The 19,707-nt window shown below is 38.1% G+C and overlaps 1 protein-coding gene across 1 annotated transcript in view; it reads left to right on the forward strand.

The window, feature by feature from the left end:
- marchf9 (membrane-associated ring finger (C3HC4) 9) overlaps nt 1-15,163 on the forward strand; it is a 28,965-nt gene extending 13,802 nt beyond the window's left edge. The window contains exons 2-4 of the mRNA XM_050066127.1: nt 1,290-1,445; nt 8,813-9,005; nt 13,319-15,163. Of these exons, the coding sequence (XP_049922084.1) occupies nt 1,290-1,445; nt 8,813-9,005; nt 13,319-13,650 (681 nt within the window). The 3' untranslated portion in view covers nt 13,651-15,163. The remainder of the gene's footprint in view (nt 1-1,289; nt 1,446-8,812; nt 9,006-13,318) is intronic.
- Nucleotides 15,164-19,707: the final 4,544 nt, after the last annotated feature.

The following is a 19,707-nucleotide window of genomic DNA, read 5'->3' on the forward strand; positions in this document are numbered from 1 at the left end:
CCCATTATTGACCCCATCAAACAAAATGGGGGCGCTAGAGAGCTAATTTCTTATCTAGGCCTAATCGTCATATCGATTTTCACTAAACTGAACAGGACGCCTCAAGGTGACTGGAGAAATTTAACTCTAATTGGCAACTGGGTGGCGCTATAACAACAGAAAAATGCTTAAAAATGGCTAAAATGCGACCGATCGCTGTGGCTCCCCCTGTGGACCAATGTTTGGGGTTTTTTTCCTAATTTTTGGTATGACTAAGTCATGGTATGGTATGCTGTTCTCAGTGGGTGTGGACTAGTAAGATATTGAATGTTTAAATCAAGGTACATCATCTGGAATTATTTCTATTTTCTTAATAATGGTTAAAGGCAACCAGCCGGTCGTGGCGCTCAGTGGCATCAGAGGGAAATGCAGTGGGACAAGAACGAAAGTTAAGGTGGCAAAAGTCCTAGAAGCGTGGGCGGGAGGGATGGTAGATAGGTCCAATAAACACCAACCTTCACCCGGGAGAGTGGTGCTTGCATCCCATAAGGTTATGAAGCCAAAGCCAAAATGTTGAAACGTGACGAGGTTGGAGTGAGAATGTGTCTTTAAAGGATTTGTTCCATATTTTGGGAATGCTTATTTTCAGAGAGTCGATAATTGAACGGCATGTCAGTGGTATCAGCCGATTTTCGGTGTCAGAATCGGCCAACATGATTTTTCCTATTTTGCACAATGAATGAATATAATATACATTGAAAAGTATTGTATTTCATGTCTCCATCTGTTGGTGGGCCGTCATGATAAGAGTATGCATGCATAATATGATGTTAATTCCACTACAGCAGAGACTTGATGATCACTAAAATTAGGTAGGGAAAAGAGTGGATATATCGGTATCAGTATCAGTTATCAGCCAAATGACTTGTTATACATTGGCATATCGGATATTGGCAAAAAAATCCAACATCGTGCATCCCTACTAGCTTAGCATAAAGAACACAAACAGATAGTCTGGCTCTCTCCGACAGCTCTCCATATCTTGCTTGTTTAATCTGTTCAGTAACTGAAGTGTGAAATTGACTATTGCTGTTAAGGTTCAGCGTGTCTCTGCTCTCCAATAATTTTCATACAGTCTCTTAAGACAACAAAATCTCATAGCCACATATTTAAAGAAAGGATAACCTCACTATTTTTCTCTAAATTAAGATGATCCATAGATTTTACTGGCAGAAATTAGATTAAAATATCTTAATACAATTTGTTTTGCCCTGAACTCATCATGCTGTGTTTCCTCCTCTGTCCTGCAGGGAGAGCTGTTGAGCCCCTGCCGCTGTGACGGCTCAGTGCGCTGCACCCATCAGCCCTGCCTCATCCGCTGGATCAGCGAGAGGGGATCCTGGAGCTGTGAGCTTTGCTACTTCAAGTACCAGGTCCTGGCCATCAGCACCAAGAACCCTCTGCAGGTAACATGAAGGGAATCTGCAGCACAAACACACAGCAGCTTTAATCTGTGGAGATATAGATTTTAACACAGAGAAAACAAAACCAGACTGCACCCTCCCCTCCTGGAGGTACACTCCTTAAGTAGCCTGAAATGTACTTGTACTTAACTTTCCATTTAATGCTTCTTCATGCTTCTGCTCCACATTTATTTGGCATCATTAGTGAGAAATTCAGATAAATAATACAAAATATAAACAAATAAATTATGTATTATTATAGGTTAAGATACAACTGTATTGATCCCTGGGGGAGGATTCACAGGCCACCCAGCAATATATATGTAAAGTAATTAAAATTAGCTCCACCTTTACCAGCTGCATCCTTAAAGTGATGAACACATTAATGCATCAGTAATTATAATCCAGTGCAATAACATATATTATTATGAAATGGGCCAGTCTGCATTTTAAGTAGTCTTTTGGTCCTTCAAAGGAACTGTGTGTAAGATTCAGGGGGATTTCTTGGCAGCTAACGGTGAGGACTGCAGATTGCACAACTTCTCCCGATTAGAATTCCTTGAGTGTTCAGGAGGTTTTTACCAGGAGCCAAAATATAAATAAATATAAATAAATAATATAAATGTGGTGGGACAAGAGCGAAAGTTAAGGTGGTGAAAGTCCGAGTAGGGTGGGTGGGAGTGGCGGTGGATGGGTCCAACTAACACGACTTTCACCTGGGAGGGCAGTGTTCATGTCCCATAAGATTCTAAAGCCAAACCCTGTTCTTTTTTCCTGAATCTAACCACGTGCTTTTGTTGCCTCAACCCGTTAGCTGCTGTAGGAAAAAAAGTCAATTCCGCTTGTTGCACTGACATAGTGCTTTTATTTTGAAAATTATTATTATGTCAATCAATCAATCAATTTTATTTATAAAGCCCAATATCACAAATCACAATTTGCCTCACAGGGCTTTACAGCATACAACATCCCTCTGTCCTTTGGACTCTCACAGCGGATAAGGAAAAACTCCCCCCCAAAAAAAACCCTTTAACGGGGAAAAATGTATTTTGAAAGAAGACAATGCATGTAACAGGAAGAACTTGACACAGCGTCCCAGAACGTCAAAAACCAACGTACCCAGGGTATCTTTTTCGTTGTGTGTGGACGTGTTAAGTCATATCTGGATGTTTTTACATCCTGAATTTTTAAATTATCGCCAGAGGTCTCCTCCTCTTAAAGACAAACAGTCTTGGTGATTTTAATGAAAACGCTAATGGTCCTATCGAAAGCCAGTGTTTGGTTTGTCCGTTCTGCAACTGTAGACAGAAACGGCTCATTCTAAGATAACGAAAACAAAACAATTCTTATTTTCAGGAGATTATACACCAAAGAAAACATACTCATTATATTATATTGCATTTCTGCCAATATATCCCCCTAAATCCTACTCACTGCAGGTGCTACATCCCGCTTACCCCTCTGTTTCCATCCTTGCGGTGGATAAGTTAAAACATTTTAAAGGCATGACTTTTACTTGTAACAGTATTTATACACTGTGCTATCATTACAGATAAGGCTACTAAAGCTACGGTTACTGAGCTTCTCCAGGTGAATCTGACTCAAACAAGCCGACCCACAACACGGTTCAGTTCAGTTTGGTGTGAAAAAGTCTCATCAGTTTCTTTAAAAACCACATCCAACCCGCTCCTTCAGTCAGGACTCAGGTTATTAGATAAACATCACATAAACACGATGGGGATGTGAATGTGTAAACGTCCTCTCGACATGCAGGCAAACACAAACGCCGTCACGCTCTGTGAGGTGTGATTGTTTTAAATTCTTAAATCAGGCAGTCAGATCTTTATCGTCGTCGGCGCTGACAGAGACGTTTCATAACAACAAATACAACATAGAAACTGCATCAGACCCAAACACTCTTTGCTAGAACAAATCTCGGGCCGTCGCTGTGGTGTGAGGACTGTTTGCCATATTGTGCTGACACATTTTCCCTCTGCGTCACCGTCCTTCTGCACTCCTCTTCAGAGGCAGCTGATGGCTCGAAAACCTATTGAGAAGATGCCATTTATACTATATGTGTGTGTGTGTGTGTGTGTGTTTGACATATTAGTTAACGTGTGTATTCATCATGGACTCATGCATGGTGATTTCTCTCTTTGGTGGAAAGAAACTGTACGTTTACTCATGTACAACTTTGACGTGCTTGTGCTTTACATAAATCGGGTGTTGCCAGATTATGCTATGTTACACTTGTACTACACATTTCAGACAAAGATATTGTACTTGTTGCTACACCACATTTATTTAACATTTATAGTTACTTTACAGATCAAGATTTTACGTTAAAAAACACGTAGTATGTTTACTGATTACAGTTAATTATAGATTAAACAGGTTGTTTTTTGTTCTCATCTTTGTTTGGCTCATGACCCCTCTGTATTTCTGTACTTGTTTGTGGGTACGTGTAAATGTTTTGAAGTAGCTCAACTGATCTTGTTCTAAAAACAAAATGTATCCAAAGATTTGTGAGTAGGAGGACAAATAAAACTAAACAAAACAAATGCTGATCTTTAGTAATTTCATTGTCACAATATCTAACCAGTAAGCCACCAGCTGGGCGGCACAGTAAATACCTCCCACCGACGTGAGTCACATTTAACACCTTTAATACCATGTAGTACAATTACATGAGACCTAGTGAGCAAGCTGACGGAGGGGTTGAAATAATCAGACAAAAGTACCAGATAAATGTTTTAAATAGTTAGCTGAGAGAGGATAAACATCTGAAATAATTAGACATCAAAAGTTCAACTTACACAGACCAAAGTGAATACAAGGAAGGACATTAGAAGACGTTAGCCTCGCGTCACCAGGTTCTTCACGTACGGGGAAGAGCCTGGTTTCCATTCACTCTGAATTTTGTCTGGATTCTGGTTCCGGTCTAGAGAGCGGATCCGGAATTCACCAAATTCACCAAAGTAAAAGTGTTCACCAAAGTAAAACTTTAAATTCTGGTGCAACATTGATTTACAATAAAAGAAAAAGGTTAACTTAATGGCTTGTGGCTTTTTTTGTAAATTATATTCTTTAAATTAAAAAGTTTCACTGCCTTTTTATGAGCTTGGTGCTTTTATTTTGACGGAAAGGCGCATCCATCGAATTCCGGATCCTGTCTCTCTCGCCCTGGTTCCAGTTCCTTACCAAAACAGCCACTAACGGCCTCAGACTAAGAAGACGTTGGTAGGATCAAATCAGTAATTCAAATGATTAAGTTTACAGTACTTGTAAAGTAAAGTTTTCACTACGGCAATTTTTCTCCCATTTCAAGTTGTTGTAAGATGAGATTTATTTTCATGAGGACGTATCCTGTAGATTGTTTTTCTCTGTTCATTATTTTGCATCTTCATAATTTAATGTTAACTACATTCATATATTTTTTACATATTATATTTTGTTCTTTACGTTAAATTTGGAACTATTAAATACCACGCACCCTGTGTGCAGGTAATGAGAGTTAGGATTAAGTTTGGCTGAGTGATATAAGATGTGAGATGCCACTATTGTTGTCGATGTTCAGTTGTCCTACATTCTTTTTCGGACATTAAAGTGGATCAAGCTGGATCTCTGACTTCACCCACAGCCCTTCGATAGTTAATTCAGTAACTTTTAAGTTTATAGGTAAGACATGCCTCACACTATGTTGGGCGACTCTGCACTGATTTGAAGCTATCATTTTTCCATAAGAAATCAACATTGCGCTGTAATTTTCAGAAACCTTAAATTCAAATTTGTTCCCAGTTGAGCTTTAAATAAAAATGTTTTACCCAACAGAATAATAGTATTTATAATCTGGCAACAGTTTTCATCCAGGACCCCCAAAATAATGTTTAAAGGCGTTAGTTCAAAATAAATGTTTAGAGGCCTCAGCCAGCCGCAGATATCAGAACAGAAATCTGTAACATAAGGCAGTAGAAAAACAAATGCAAGAGATGTTCCTCTTCCTCATATTAATGAATGTTTTTATCGTTGTGTGATGCATATAATTATGTGTATATACAAGACAGCATAAATTCAAACAAGCCAGGATGAGAATACAACGCACACATTTTCAAACAACAAATTAAAAAGAAAAACAACTAAAGCATTTTTCATAATCAAGTCATCACCGAGTAGAACTGAATTCATAAATCATTCACAGAAACATTTACCGCTGAAAAAAATAGCAAATAAAAATTCATCAAATAATCTTTTCCAGGCTTTTGAGACAAAATTGGCAAATTAACCAAACTTTCACATTTTTGCTCATCTGAGCACCAGAATATTTCAGGGTTTAGTCAAATGATTTCATGAAACATTAACTGTCTTAAGTCGTCATATTTTGTACGGTGCAAAAGATAATGGTTCAAATAATTACCTGAAAGTAATGAATTAAAGTTGAATCAGTTGAAATAGACTTTAAATGAGCACATTTGGATTCTGACAGGTGGTGTGATGGAGAGGTGATGATGTGGGGGCTCATCTGACAAAAAATGTTGGGAACCAGTACAAAAAAGCAGCGTGTAGTAAAGGCTCCTTGTCACGTTTCTGTAAAAGTATCTAATACTTCACAAAAAAATGAAAGCTTGATCATTTCTGATCCATTATAGAATTTATTAATTTGAACGTTTGAACGTTAAAATGTCCTAAGATTTAATTTTAGTACATCCTCTCTGTATATATTTAAAGAATCGTATCCTTATATTTAATTTAATATTTCTTTCTTTCTTTTTGTGTATGTTTTTTTGTTTTGTTTTTTGCTTTTTGTCTCTTTACTAATGTTTTTGGTTAAGTATCTTTGCCCTTTTACTTTCACATTTTAAAATGTAATATTTATATGCACGAATCGAGACCTGACAGATTTTGGGAACTGCTCCTGCACTGTAATTTAAGCATCTGTTAATAAAAAAAAGTCTTTGCACAGAAAAAGATATAAGGAAGTCTGGGGGAAAAAAATGAATTTAAATTTGTTAAAGAGGATTTTATCTTCCTCTCCCATTAATTATCTCACATCTCAAATTTATCTGATGGCTCTTTGCAGGGACTCGAGCCTGAGGTTATGAATCACTGGACTTAAGACACCGAGACATTGCTGTAAATACTTTATGTAAAGTTAGGTAACTGAACATAAAGTAGAAACAACTAGCTCTACCATTGAATTATTAACATTTCAATACACACGAAAATGAGTTGGGATAAAATCACTGTACATGTAAACAGACTGTTTCATACCTTCATTTCTTAGATTTCTCTGCTCCACTTATGTGTATAAACAGAGAATCAATTTCTTTTACAGCCTTGAACTGTTATATAATAATACATAATATTTAAGTGATTAGCACTTCGGATTTGTACAAACTGGTGAAAATAATACTCAAGATTTATAGCTGAATTTGTGCAGATAAAAAAGATCCAATGGCCCGCCCACAGGCCCTTGTATGGTTTATTTGATGATTTATGGTAAGTAAACAGCTGCTGTGTTTGCTGTGTTTAAGTGGTTTACTCATTCGACCTATGGTTCAAAGGTCCTTGTGGTTTAATGGATGTGGACCATTTCGAGATACAACCACCACAGCAGGTTCAATAAAAGCTTCTGTCAGATAAAAACAAACAAACTAACAGTTATTGCTCACATATGAAGCATTATTTTAATCCACAGATCAATATTATCCAGTCAGAAACGGCGCTGACACAGTTCTCACACACTCCCAAAGATCCAGATAATCTAAACCTGTGAAATATTTAGTCCAGACACATTAAACATCCATAGATATCCATAAACTGCCATTTCATGGTTTCAAACATTCATATTTCTCCATATATTATCCATAATATCTACATTTTGCATATAAATATTCTATATTGTAAAAAGCTTGCTGTCAAAATGGTGGCTGACTCTGACCTTTTGATTGACACCTTACTGGAGCCAATGGGAGCTTCCAAACTCTCACTACAACAGCCAACAGAAAGAGCCTGCTTTATTCTCTTAGTTTTCAGAGCCAGTCAATAGCCAGCAATTGGCTCAGTGGCTTATGGGTCTTGTTATTAATAGGTTCGTTCGAGATGAGCCAGGCCTGCACAGATTTGATCACCGGCGATCGGCGCACAATGCATGCTGGTTAGTTTTGTGTCCGACTTCATCCTGACTTGCTCTGATGTATTACAAAAGTGGACGGCGATAAAACCGCGAGAGCGAGGCGGACGCAGTTTTTAGAGCCAGGCGCTGCAGTTGCTCTCCACCGACTGCACCGCCTGGCTCTCACCTGATCTAACAGCTGATTGGTTCAGATGTCGACTCAATAAGATGATGTTTTAGATAAACTACTCATTTTTGTTGAATTGTAGAGATTAAGATTTAATTTGTCTGTTTGAAGGTTTATTGTGTGAACAGAAAACATGTTGTGTGACTGATGGTGAAGTTTAGCTGTCAGAGACTGAATACATTCATCAAACTATACAGAGTCTACTGTATATTAATATTGGACAGTTTAATTATTGAAGTATTTAGCAACACAGAGACTTGTGGTCAGTGGGATGTGAGGATTCTTAAAATAACATCTGTACAGATGTGAAGCCCTGACTGTATCTGACTGAGCCTTAATGAAAGCTGTTGTCTTGTATTGGATTTCCTCTTAAAATATGAACCTTATATTCAAGCACTGTTTAGCCTAATTAGCCTGTGTAGTTGAGGGGACAGGTCAAACTGATATGATGCTGATTTACAGGAGAATTCATGTCAAATGGAGGATAAACCATGAACATAAACTACAGATCACCCGTAAAGCATTTTAATAAATTAATCTATCATAATTAAAACAACTGGAGACTGAAAACAAACTGATATATGGGTCTGATCACTTTTTTAATGAACTGACATCATTCCAGACAGGATGTTAGTGTGTCTGTGACTTCCTGTACAGACTGAAGGCTGCTGGAAACTGTCTGGAAAATGTCCGACTTCACCGCAGCTTTTTGTCACCGCCCCCCGCTGCGGCCGCCTGCTCTCATCTACTTTCCAGGCGAGGCGCAGTTCATCTCGAACGAGCCTAATGACACTCCTCACCTCCAGAGGAGTTTTTAACCCCTTACTGTCATTATAGATGTCTATAAATGTACATAGATTAGAAACAAATTGCTTTTTCCACTCATAATCACACATTCAGTACATGATTTTACCCTCTTTTTTTTTAAAGCGCCTGGACAAAACCTCAGAAAAACATTTTCTGAGGTCTTTCTGTTTCCAGCAAATACCTCCTAGTTCTAGTCGTCTACACCATCCTCACTTGAGTAATCTGAGTACTTCTTCCACTGCTGACCCTTTTCTCCTCTTCCAGTGGCAGGCCATCTCCCTGACGGTGATAGAGAAGGTGCAGATTGCAGCCATTATTCTGGGTTCCCTTTTCCTCATTGCCAGCATCTCCTGGCTCATCTGGTCCTCCCTCAGCCCGTCGGCCAAGTGGCAGCGTCAGGACCTGCTCTTCCAAATCTGCTACGGCATGTACGGCTTCATGGATATCGTCTGCATAGGTAAAGGGCACCAAAATATGACACCATAAAGTCACATGTCAGTATTAACAAGCTTCAGCAGCAGGGTCCATCAGATAGATGTTTTTGTTTCCATTTTAGATTTTATACGTCTGAAGATACTGAACCCCTTCATGTATAGTAAGCCTCATATGTCTTTAAATGTAAACCTGAAGAGAACACTGAAGGAAACTTTTCACATAAAATCCTCACATATAAACCCCTTTAACGCAAATTTGTATGGTCCTAGGAATCAGTCTACGTCACTATTTTGGCATCTCAAAAGGCAAAAAATTGCAACCTTGGCTTGTCATACAGGCCTTATATTGGATTCTGTTTATGTTAGAGCCTCTGAAATTTGGTATAACATCAATCAAATGCTATATTTTTGGCAGGAAGTATAGAAACGTCCATATGTATGTACTTTGGGGACTGCATGGGGCGCCAAAACAACCCATTTTGCATGTTATTTTCCCCTCATTTTCAAGGGACAGTAATTAAAGACATGACATCTGCTTGTGTGTGCAAGTGCTTTGATTCAAGGGCGTAGGTTTGGTTTCAACATTGGGAGGTACACAAATGAAGCAGGGGGTTTGGGGGTCCTCCCCTAGAAAATATTGAGCAGTAAACACAGTTTTCATGCACTGATTTGTGCCGTTTGTGCATCAATATATGTTGTAAATATCGTTACTTTTCTCAAAAATAACAGTCAGCTGCTACTTTCATGTTTTATTGGGGGGTCTAAATATTGAGGGGGACATGTCCGAGTTTCGTCCACCCCAAAATCTATGCCCATGTTTGGCTCTGTTGTACACCATTTTGTCTGTGCTCCCACCAAAAGTCATGGCTCTAGGAACTGTATGTCTGAAGATACTGAACCCTAAAAATGTCTAAGGCGGTTTTCAAGGGGCAAAATGAAAGTGACAACATTCCCAGTGGCAAAAAAGCTATACAAGTTTTATTTTCTCAAATATAATCTACATAAAGTTTGAACAAAACCTAAAATGTAAACAGAAACCTGTATCTGATTTGACACAGAATGACCCAGCAGCAGCAGAGGAATACAAATCATATAAGAATATCACATGAAAAGATGGGCGTAGTACAAGGTTTATGTTACAGAGCACGGAGGGATGCATTATGCAACAAGAAGCTCTGCAGCAACACAAAAATATATTAATAAACATAGGTCGCATTATGCAAGGACAAACTAAAAAACATGTATTCAGTTCACATTCTGTTGGTTGTTAAGGTCACACAAAATTACACAGAAACAAAACTAAATAAGCAGATGGTGCAAAGGTAGGAGATGACAAACACACACACAAAAATAAGAAAATTTTGATGATGTCGCAGAGAACAAGAGATTCTGTTTTCTAGGAGCAACCTGGTTGACTGTTCTTGTGTAACTGTGAGTTGCCCGTGTAAGACAACACTGAGAACAGATGGCATCAGATATCTGCACTGTGATTATTGCCAACTGTCTATTCTCATCCACAGGCGAGATGGAAAGTTCCTACCTATGATGCTGATTGCAGATTTTTAAAGGGGACATATTTTGCTCATTTTCAGGTTCATGCTTGTATTTTGGTTTCTACTAGAACATGTTTACATGTTTTAATGGTCCAAAAAACACTGTGTTTTTCTCATATCGGAATACAGGCCTACCTGTATTAACCCTCTGTCTGAGAAGGCTCTGATTTATCGTCTGTCTCTTTAAGCCTCACCTCTGAAAAGCCCAGTCTGCTCTGATTGGTCAGTGTTTCCAAGTCTTCTACATTTCGGCGTCTCTGCCGATTAAAGCTGCAGCCGGAGTAACTAAGTAGACCCACCCACCAGTTACATGACTTGCTCACCATACCTACACCATCAGCCCCCTTCGCCCCTTAGGGCCCGTCCCAATACCCCCCCTTAGCCCTACCCCTTGGCCCTACCCCTAGATTTGGGGGTAGTGGTGTCCCAATTCCTTTTTGCATGTAGGGGTAGGGGGCATAACGAGGGGTAGTGGGTATGAAACTAGCCCTTCAGAGCGAAAGGACTTCAGATGCTGACTTGCCAGCGAGGGGTAGACGTCGCCATGGCTACCACCGAGCAAGAGACAGGGGAAAAAAGTTTTTATTGCTATTCACGATGTCTAGATTGGAGCTGACAGAAAGCTAGCCAGCTAGCTAACGTTACTGTCATCAAGTTGCTTGTTAGCTAGCTAGCTAGCTCGCAGTATCTGGCGTCTGTCATCTGCCCTGTTCTGCAAAATTGTCGTATTTTTCACATTATGATAACACGCCAGCTAGTATAACTATGCTGCCTCTAATGTTAGCTGGTTAGCTAGCTAGCAGAAGTTCCCTGTCGCACATATCTTATTACTCTATAATAATATATCTATTAGTAGCAAGCATAATAGTAGCTAACGTTACCGTTACGTTGTAGATGCTGGTTGGAAATGTAGAAGGCTCGCAGCTTCCTGTTTAAAATAGTTACGTATGCGTGAACGTAACCGATGCGGTGACGTAGTGAGTGGTGTCCCAATTCCTAGGGAAAGATTTCAACCCCTACCCCTCGTTGCTTCATTTCGAGGGCCAAGGGGTAGGCCTAGTGGGCAAGGGCTAGTGCGCAAGGGCTAAGGGGTAGTGGACAAGGGGGGGTATTGGGATTGGGCCTTAGTCTGGAGGCAGAGGCCCTGGACAAAACGCGAACTTAGCATTTAGTTAGCTATGAAGTGTTAAAACAGAGGCGGTTAAGGTTAGGGTGTGGTTTTCAAACTTTTTGTGCCCAAGACACACCGAGGTGAGCCAAAATCTTAAGGCACACCTGTATTTATAGCTGTGCACATATATGTAACGTGTTATCACTCGTATCAAAATACAATACAATAAAAATGAAAAAATAAGACAGGAAGCTTTCATGATACTGTCTACAGACAGTTTTTTTTGTTCAATTTTCTTTCAATGGTAGGTCGTCATAACCGGTGCTTTGTTGTAATTTGCTCCGTACAATAAAGCGATCCACTGTCCCACTCACAGCTCTCTCTTTTTAAATATTATCATCCCTCACACTGGCTGCCAATCAAAGCTTTTGATGTGTCACACACTTATGATTCCCACGCGCCAATGACGACAAATGGGTTCCTTGTGAAGGTTTTTTAAATTGAATTATATTAAATTAAATTACTATTTTTAGCTAGAGTGCCTGTTTATAAGGAAAGTGGTGCTCACAACATACTGATAAAAATTCATTCAGAACTTTTTGCGCAGGCCCAGTTTAATATTGCAATAATAATGTGTGGTTATCACAAAATCCTTGGGCAGAAGTACTGGGTTAGGGTAAGAGTTATATCTCATAACTTGTAAGGTGAATCACGTCTTTATATATATGATGCATTATAAAGTGGATTATTGCTACGTTTGGCCTCATATTTATTCACTACAATGTCGTTTCATAGCAGGTTTCAAATAACCATTGTGTTGGTGGGTTTGTCCTGTACTGGTGGTGGGCGCGGTGTGTAGGAGTGTGTCATGTTAATTCTGAACTAAATGTGGCTGCTAGTGACGTGTGGGTCAACATACAACCTGTGAGTCCTTGCTGGTTAACCTGTGGGTCGAAGTCCGACATATTCAAATCTCTCCTTTCCTAATGGAGAAAAAGAAAATATGTATAGGCCTAACACCACATCCTGACAGCAAGCAAGTATCTCTCTGTCCACACTGACTCCGTTAAATATGCACGGGGTCAGACAGAGCAGATCGGCTCTCATAACAGGCTGGGTTGGTGCAGGTTTTAAAAACCCTGATCCACACATCAGCAGTGGCTGCAGACATACATGTCTTGTCTTTGCAATGTTATCACAGTTGTAGAATGACTGCAGTGGGATATTGTAGCACTTTCTACCATGAAGAATCACCAATAAAAGCATCTAAACACAAGCTGACAAGTTTTAGCAGGAATATGATCTGAAATCAGGGAGAAATGAACAAAATCGGCAACCAAGATTACATGTTTCACTGTTAGCATGTAGCTACATGTAGCAGTGTATGTAATGTAAACACTTGCAGTGGTGTGTCTGCAGCAGATGACCATATAAAGAAATCTGTCACCATCTGACGTCAGCTTGTAGCCAAAGGAAACATATTGAGAACAGTCTGAAGCCTTCTGAAGGTTTTTTTTACCTCATTATTAGAAACTTTGGCCACTCTTAATCTGAACATTCGACATTGTATAATTACATATATGAAAGCATAATAGGTCTCCTTTAAAATTTGGTGTAAAGAAAGCATGAATTCATTGATGCACTGTCCTTCTCTCTTCGTCTTCCTCCCCAGGCCTCATCATCCATGAGGGATCATCAGTGTATCGAATCTTCAAACGATGGCAGGCTGTCAATCAGCAGTGGAAAGTTCTGAACTATGAGAAATCAAAGGACTTGGGCGACCCGCTGAGTTCGAGCAGCAAGACGGGGGCTCGCGGCTCTCGCGGCAACCCTCACGGTCTGGCCAGCAGCAGTGGAGGTCGACAGAGCAGGAGGTTAAGAACTATTCTGAACCACCACTGTGGATACACCATCTTGCACATCCTGAGCCAACTGCGGCCCAACGACCCCCGGATCAGCGCCGCCGCCAACCGGGAGGTGGTGATGAGGGTCACCACCGTATGAGTGAGGGGATGGACCTCGTCTTTGTGTCCAGATGTAAATGAGAGGACGGACTCACGGACCTAACTTTAAACAGACTCATGTAGGCGACAGGAACCCTGCGAGGAGCCAAGTGACGCCACATCAACAGACACTTGAGGATTTCTCCTCTTGTTTCGTACAACAAAAGGAAGCCAGATGCTCCTTTTCAATAATTAAAGAACTGATGAAAAATAAAGATGCATTAAGAGACATAAAATGAAATGTGTGGAGGAAAAAACAGTGTAAACAGGCTTTATAACCTAATCCAAGATGACGAGACGTTTTTTCCAGTTCAATATCAGGATGCACAGAGACATTTTTCTTTGATTTGATCCTCTTGGTTTGATTTGTATCTATTCTTTTTCTGTTTGTTTTTTACTCACTTTGATTTTGTACGGATGTTTGATTTTAGAGGAAATCATGTAACTCCATACATGCCAAGCATTTCCAGACAGCTATGTATAATGATCTTAAAATTTCTACAAGATAACTGATGCTGGTAAATAGACCGAAAACTGAAACAAACAAACCAACATGAGGGAGAAACACAGAGGTAAACAATAAGTCATACAAAGTAAAAAAAAGAGAAAATAATAAAAAAAAAGAACAAAAAAAGAAATCAGTAAGATTTCAGTGACACTTAACCTTTCTGCAATAAAGATACGTATGTACATTTCACAGGGAATTTTGCATGGGTATATAATTTTATTCTTCATCACATAACATAAGCACATGACAAATTTGCTCTATTTCGAATGGTGCTTGCCAAAATAAACACTTTAGAAACATCTGATTTCATTGCACCAACTTTTTGTCAACATGACAAATGGCAGTGTGTTACAGCTATTTCAGCTAAAATACAGATTGTTGCTGCTGTGTGCTGATTCAGATTTGATAATAAGTAAACTATTGGATTAAAAATGGGGATCAGACGATCTCTTACTACTTCGTCTCACTCTGTCTCTTCTTTACTCTCACTTGTAGCTGAAAGCATGCATGGTCCAGTGTGTCGCTGTTTGCTGGTGTAAAAGTGGGATTGAAATGTTGCTGCTTTTATTTTCAATAGTTTTCAGGGTTTCTAAGTGGTATTATTGGTGCCTCTGTCACGAAGACAAACGGTTTGCTTTCTGTTTTCCTCAGACAACGACCAGCAACACAGGACACACTGCATTTTGTTTTCCACGGTTACTTCCATTGTTCTACCGTCCATCATTTCCACCACTGGGGATAATAACCGCAGAGAATTTACACTGATGCTCTTAAGACCCGTTTCCACCAAACACTTTCATAACAGTAACCCTTCAGACATGGTACCTAGACCCGAGTGTTTCCACTGCAAACAGTACTCTTTTATGTGGGCGGGTTTTGAAATTTCCAGTTTAAAGTCAGGTAATTGTTGTCGTCCTTTTTCAGCAGCTTCTCTAATGTGATGATTGGACACTTTTCTCTGCTTTATGTAATTGTAAACCGAATATTTGGGGTTTTTAGACCTTTGATCAGACAAAACAAGATGTAGATGTCATTTCGGGCTCTGGGAAACTGTGGTGGACATTTCTCACCTTTTTTCTGACATTTTAAAAACTGAACAATCAATTGATTAATTGGTAAACTACTGGAAAGATTAATCAATAATGACAATGTACAAAAAAATACTCTATTCAAGTTGGTCAAGTTTCATTGGTCATTTCGAGATCTAAAAATTCAAGTCAGCTTAAATAAATAAATGAATAAACTCAGGTTTCTGAATCTGTATTGGTTAAATTACACACCAAAATTCAAGATGAAAACTTCCCATGAACATCGAGGCTCCAAAAGATAATCAATCGAGCTTAGATATAACTGATCAGACCTCTAATAATACAGAATAATATTTACAGTTTGGACAGAATAGTTTTTAGATTCCTTTACAGAAAAGAAATGTCATTTTCCTGTGATAACTTATAGTATAAAGTGATACAGATATCACAAATTAAAATCTAAATAAATAAATCTACTGAATATAATGAAGGAACATTAAGTATTGCTTTAAAATACAGCCTGTGTTGTTCAGGATAAATTTGTTTAAATAAGGTACCAATAAAATTTTGATTTCTACTTGTTTTATAGTGGAACAATTGGGCAATTAAGAGAAAAGAAGAAATGAATTATACTCTAGTATTTTTGTATATATTGGGAACCTACATGGTGCTATTGCACAACGCTGTTAGGGGGGATAAAAACACTGATATTCTGCTGAACCTGTAAGGTAATGAAGGTATTTCAGAGTTATGATTAAACTGCACGGGTACAGTGAGGTGACAAAAGAGGATTTGGGAAAATCTCCAAACTCAGATGAAGGGGTTATTTAATTTAATTTAATTTAATTTAATTTAATTTACTTACTCTTTAATTTTATTTAATTTTATTTTATTTGTCAGCAAGTCCAAATGAGATCAAAAATCTTTCAGGACAAGACAGACCTGTCCAAGGTAGCAGCTACAATGACTTACTGAAGAACATTTAAAATACTACAGGACTATTTTAACTCTTTAATTACACAGTAACAACAAATTAACATCAGTGAGTACAACTATTGTCATTTTGGTTGCATATTGTCACTAAACTTTGAAATAACATAATTATGTCAGGCCTGTAGGTTCTGCAGAACATCAGTTTTAGCACCATTTTATCCTAAACTTTTTTCTTTTGTTTTGCTGCGTTTCCCAGAACCTTGAAGATACGCAGTATTTACAAAAACTTTTTTTTTTTTGTAAATAAGTAAAGAATTTTTTTATTTTTTATTACATTATTATGCAAACAACAAAAATAATACTGTCAATCAGTGGCTGCATTAATGTGAACATTATCGTAATAAAAAACCCCAATAAGATCACAAATGCTGAGCACCACTGATTCATTATGACTTACTGTAAGAATATAATAGAAATATTACAAGCAATTTACAAGCAACAGTTAATAGCCGAAGTGAGTACTGTAATGCAGTTATCTCTTGACGCACAACACCCCCCCCCCCCCCCCCCAAAACAATATCACAGTGATTCATTAATTAAACCTTTATAATACAAAGTGATCCAACAAGAGCAATTCACTCTCCTTTATAAAGGACAGCAGTGCTTTCAGTTATTGTAGTAAGGTATTGGTGGCAACGTGAAATGTCAGCTTCATGGTGGAGCTAATCTGTCGAGTCAGATTCATCTTCTGCAACCATGAATGTTTGTACAGTTAACGCTGATACATCCACAGACAGATGTTGAGATGATTCATGGGATAAGTGGAAACTTTGACCTGCTGGTGTCTCTACAGATCATCAGAGTTAGTGAGCTTCATCCTCTGGGGACTGTGAATATCTGTACAAAATTTAATGGCAATCTGTCCAACAGTTGTTGAGATATTTTCAGTCTGGAGTGAAGCGGTGGACCAGGAGATTCTGGCTCAGTGTCTCACTGTCAGTATCACTTCAACAGAACAGAACCATCACTGATGTTATTAGTAACACCTGATTTTCCCACTGAGTCAAAATGTCTGCTGTGATGAAGGCGTATAAATCCAGGTCAGGTCAGGGTTAGAGGAGGAACACTGTCCTGCATTTGGTTTGTGGCGTTTGTTCCAAACTGAGGTGTGAATCAGTCAGTGTTTGTCTCCACCTGGTGGCTGCTCCTGCTCCCATCACCCACGACAAGAATAAATTAGACCATGTTCTTTTCTGCCGCTAGAGGGCGGTATAACACCTGCAGCCAGAGGCAGCAGGACATCACTCAATTCAATTCAATTCAATTCAATTCAGGGGACCTTTATCCTTAAGGCAATTCTTGTGCCAGAGAATGCTTCAAATTACAATAACACCAAGTACAGTTGCCACAATTTAATGTTCACTACCAGAACAACCAGAACAACCAGGTCAGGGTCACTCACTGGGTCCAGTTTTAGAAACAATAGAGTTTTAAATATCCGGCAAAATATACAAATATACAAGATAGAAGTGTTCTCAAGGAGCAAAAGCAAAACCAGTGTCTAACAGAGGAACAACAGAAGTACAATAAGAAAAAGAGTTACCAAAAATTAACTAAAATGGTGGAGAAACCACTCTGCCCTGATAATAAATGTTATATTGTATATGATAAAACAATTAGAAGTAGTATTGCACATGATTTTGATATTGATATTGATATTGATATTGAAAAGTAAAAGTGCACATGATGTTGAGAAAATATTGAACAAAATATTGAAAAGTTTTATTGTACATCATATCAAGTAATAGTGCAGCTTATGTAGGTGAATATCATTACATGGCTGGTAAGTTTTTGAATCTTTCTTTATATATATTTTGCATAATTATCGTCTGTATTGTCTCTCCTTTGACACCACATAGTGTGTTTTATCAAACAATCATCTAGATTTTGCATTAAAGCAAATATAGCTGTATTTTAGCTTCAAATATAAACACCTGGGATAGAGGTAAGGTCATAGCCATTGTACTATTGAAGTCATGTCCTCTGTTGTTGTTACTGGGAAGCTGGATTTTTTAAATGCAGTTAAATGCAATAATTTAACAAAGGAACACACAGCTATAAGCTGATTTTAGTATTTTAAAGGACCAGTGTGTGGGAGTTAAGGGAATATATTGGCAGAAATTGAATATAATATTCAACGCTACTTTTCTTTGCTGTTAAGTGTTCATTATAGTAGCCCAGAACACCAACACTGGCTCTAGATAGGGCCATTAGTTTTCTTCCACGCTTGGCACATGGGACATCTTTCAGTATGTTGCAATTTACAACTTCACCACTAGATGTCAGTAAAAGCGTCACACTAGACCTTTAAGACTCACTATTTTACATTTTGACAACTTTTAGGCCAGCCAAAAATTAAAAATCAAAACATATAAACAAGAAAAATGGCAATTAGGTCACTTAAAACAATGTATTTTCTAAGCAGCTAATCCTGTGTCACAAATGGAAATATATTCCCTTACTGCTAAGTTTAAAGCATGCTTTCAGGTCTCCTGATAAATAATCAAGCCTATAATGTTATTATACAAACAAATATTAAAGATAACAGATCAGAAAAACAATTAAATGGCACACATTTTCAAATTCTTCAAAAATATAATTTGATATCTTTGAGTAGAAATGGCCTTGCTTCAGTGCAAACTGTAAATTGGTCAAACTATTTACTTTTCCGTAGCTCAATATTGGGTTTATTTTGAAACTTGAAGCCGGAAACAATCCTTGTTTTATAGTCTGAGACTTTTATTCTGAAAGGAAACAACAACAAAAACCTTTATATTTACACAGCACATATAAATTAAAATAAAATAAAAAGTGTTTAAATGCTGGCACAAGATTTGGTACAAGGTACAAGAGTGAGGACGGTGATTGACTATCAGCAGATGTTTACTCTTTATTTATTCATTTATTTGTTGCCATCAGTTGTGTGTTTATGTGTGCGTATGTTAGTTTGTGTATATACATAGTTTGTGTATGTAGTATACATAGTTTGACAAAGCAAAACAATCTGTCATGATTTGATAAGGATATAAAGATGAGATCATTTTTTAAATAAGGTTTATATATATAAGAATGTTTATTTTCCAAGTTTTTTTGTAATCATTTTATATCTCGCTGTAAGATAAATATCATTGGTGATTAATTTAATATATCAGAATAAGTCTAGGAGAATTAATTATTGTAAAACTTAATACTGATGGGGAGCTACACAGCTGACTGTTATTAATTTATGAAGAAAGGGTGGGAATAAATAAGTTTGTTCTTCCTCTCACTCCTTTTTGGACATGTAACTCAAATCATTATGTGTTGTTTTCAGTATTCATGCTTCCTTTAGTAACCTGTTTTTTTATATCTGTTTACTACTGTATGATTATTTTCTTTATTTGCTACTTACATGTTCGAATGTTCTACTTTTACTAACAAAAGACCTGTTTAACATGAGTTTTATTTTGGTAATCTGCCAGTGAGTCTGGTTTCCTGCTGATCCAGGATCAGCTCAGACTGTTCACTGTATAAACCGGGCCACGTGACA

The sequence above is a fragment of the Epinephelus moara genome, chromosome 16, assembly GCF_006386435.1.
Source record: "Epinephelus moara isolate mb chromosome 16, YSFRI_EMoa_1.0, whole genome shotgun sequence".
Classification (NCBI taxonomy): domain Eukaryota; kingdom Metazoa; phylum Chordata; class Actinopteri; order Perciformes; family Serranidae; genus Epinephelus; species Epinephelus moara.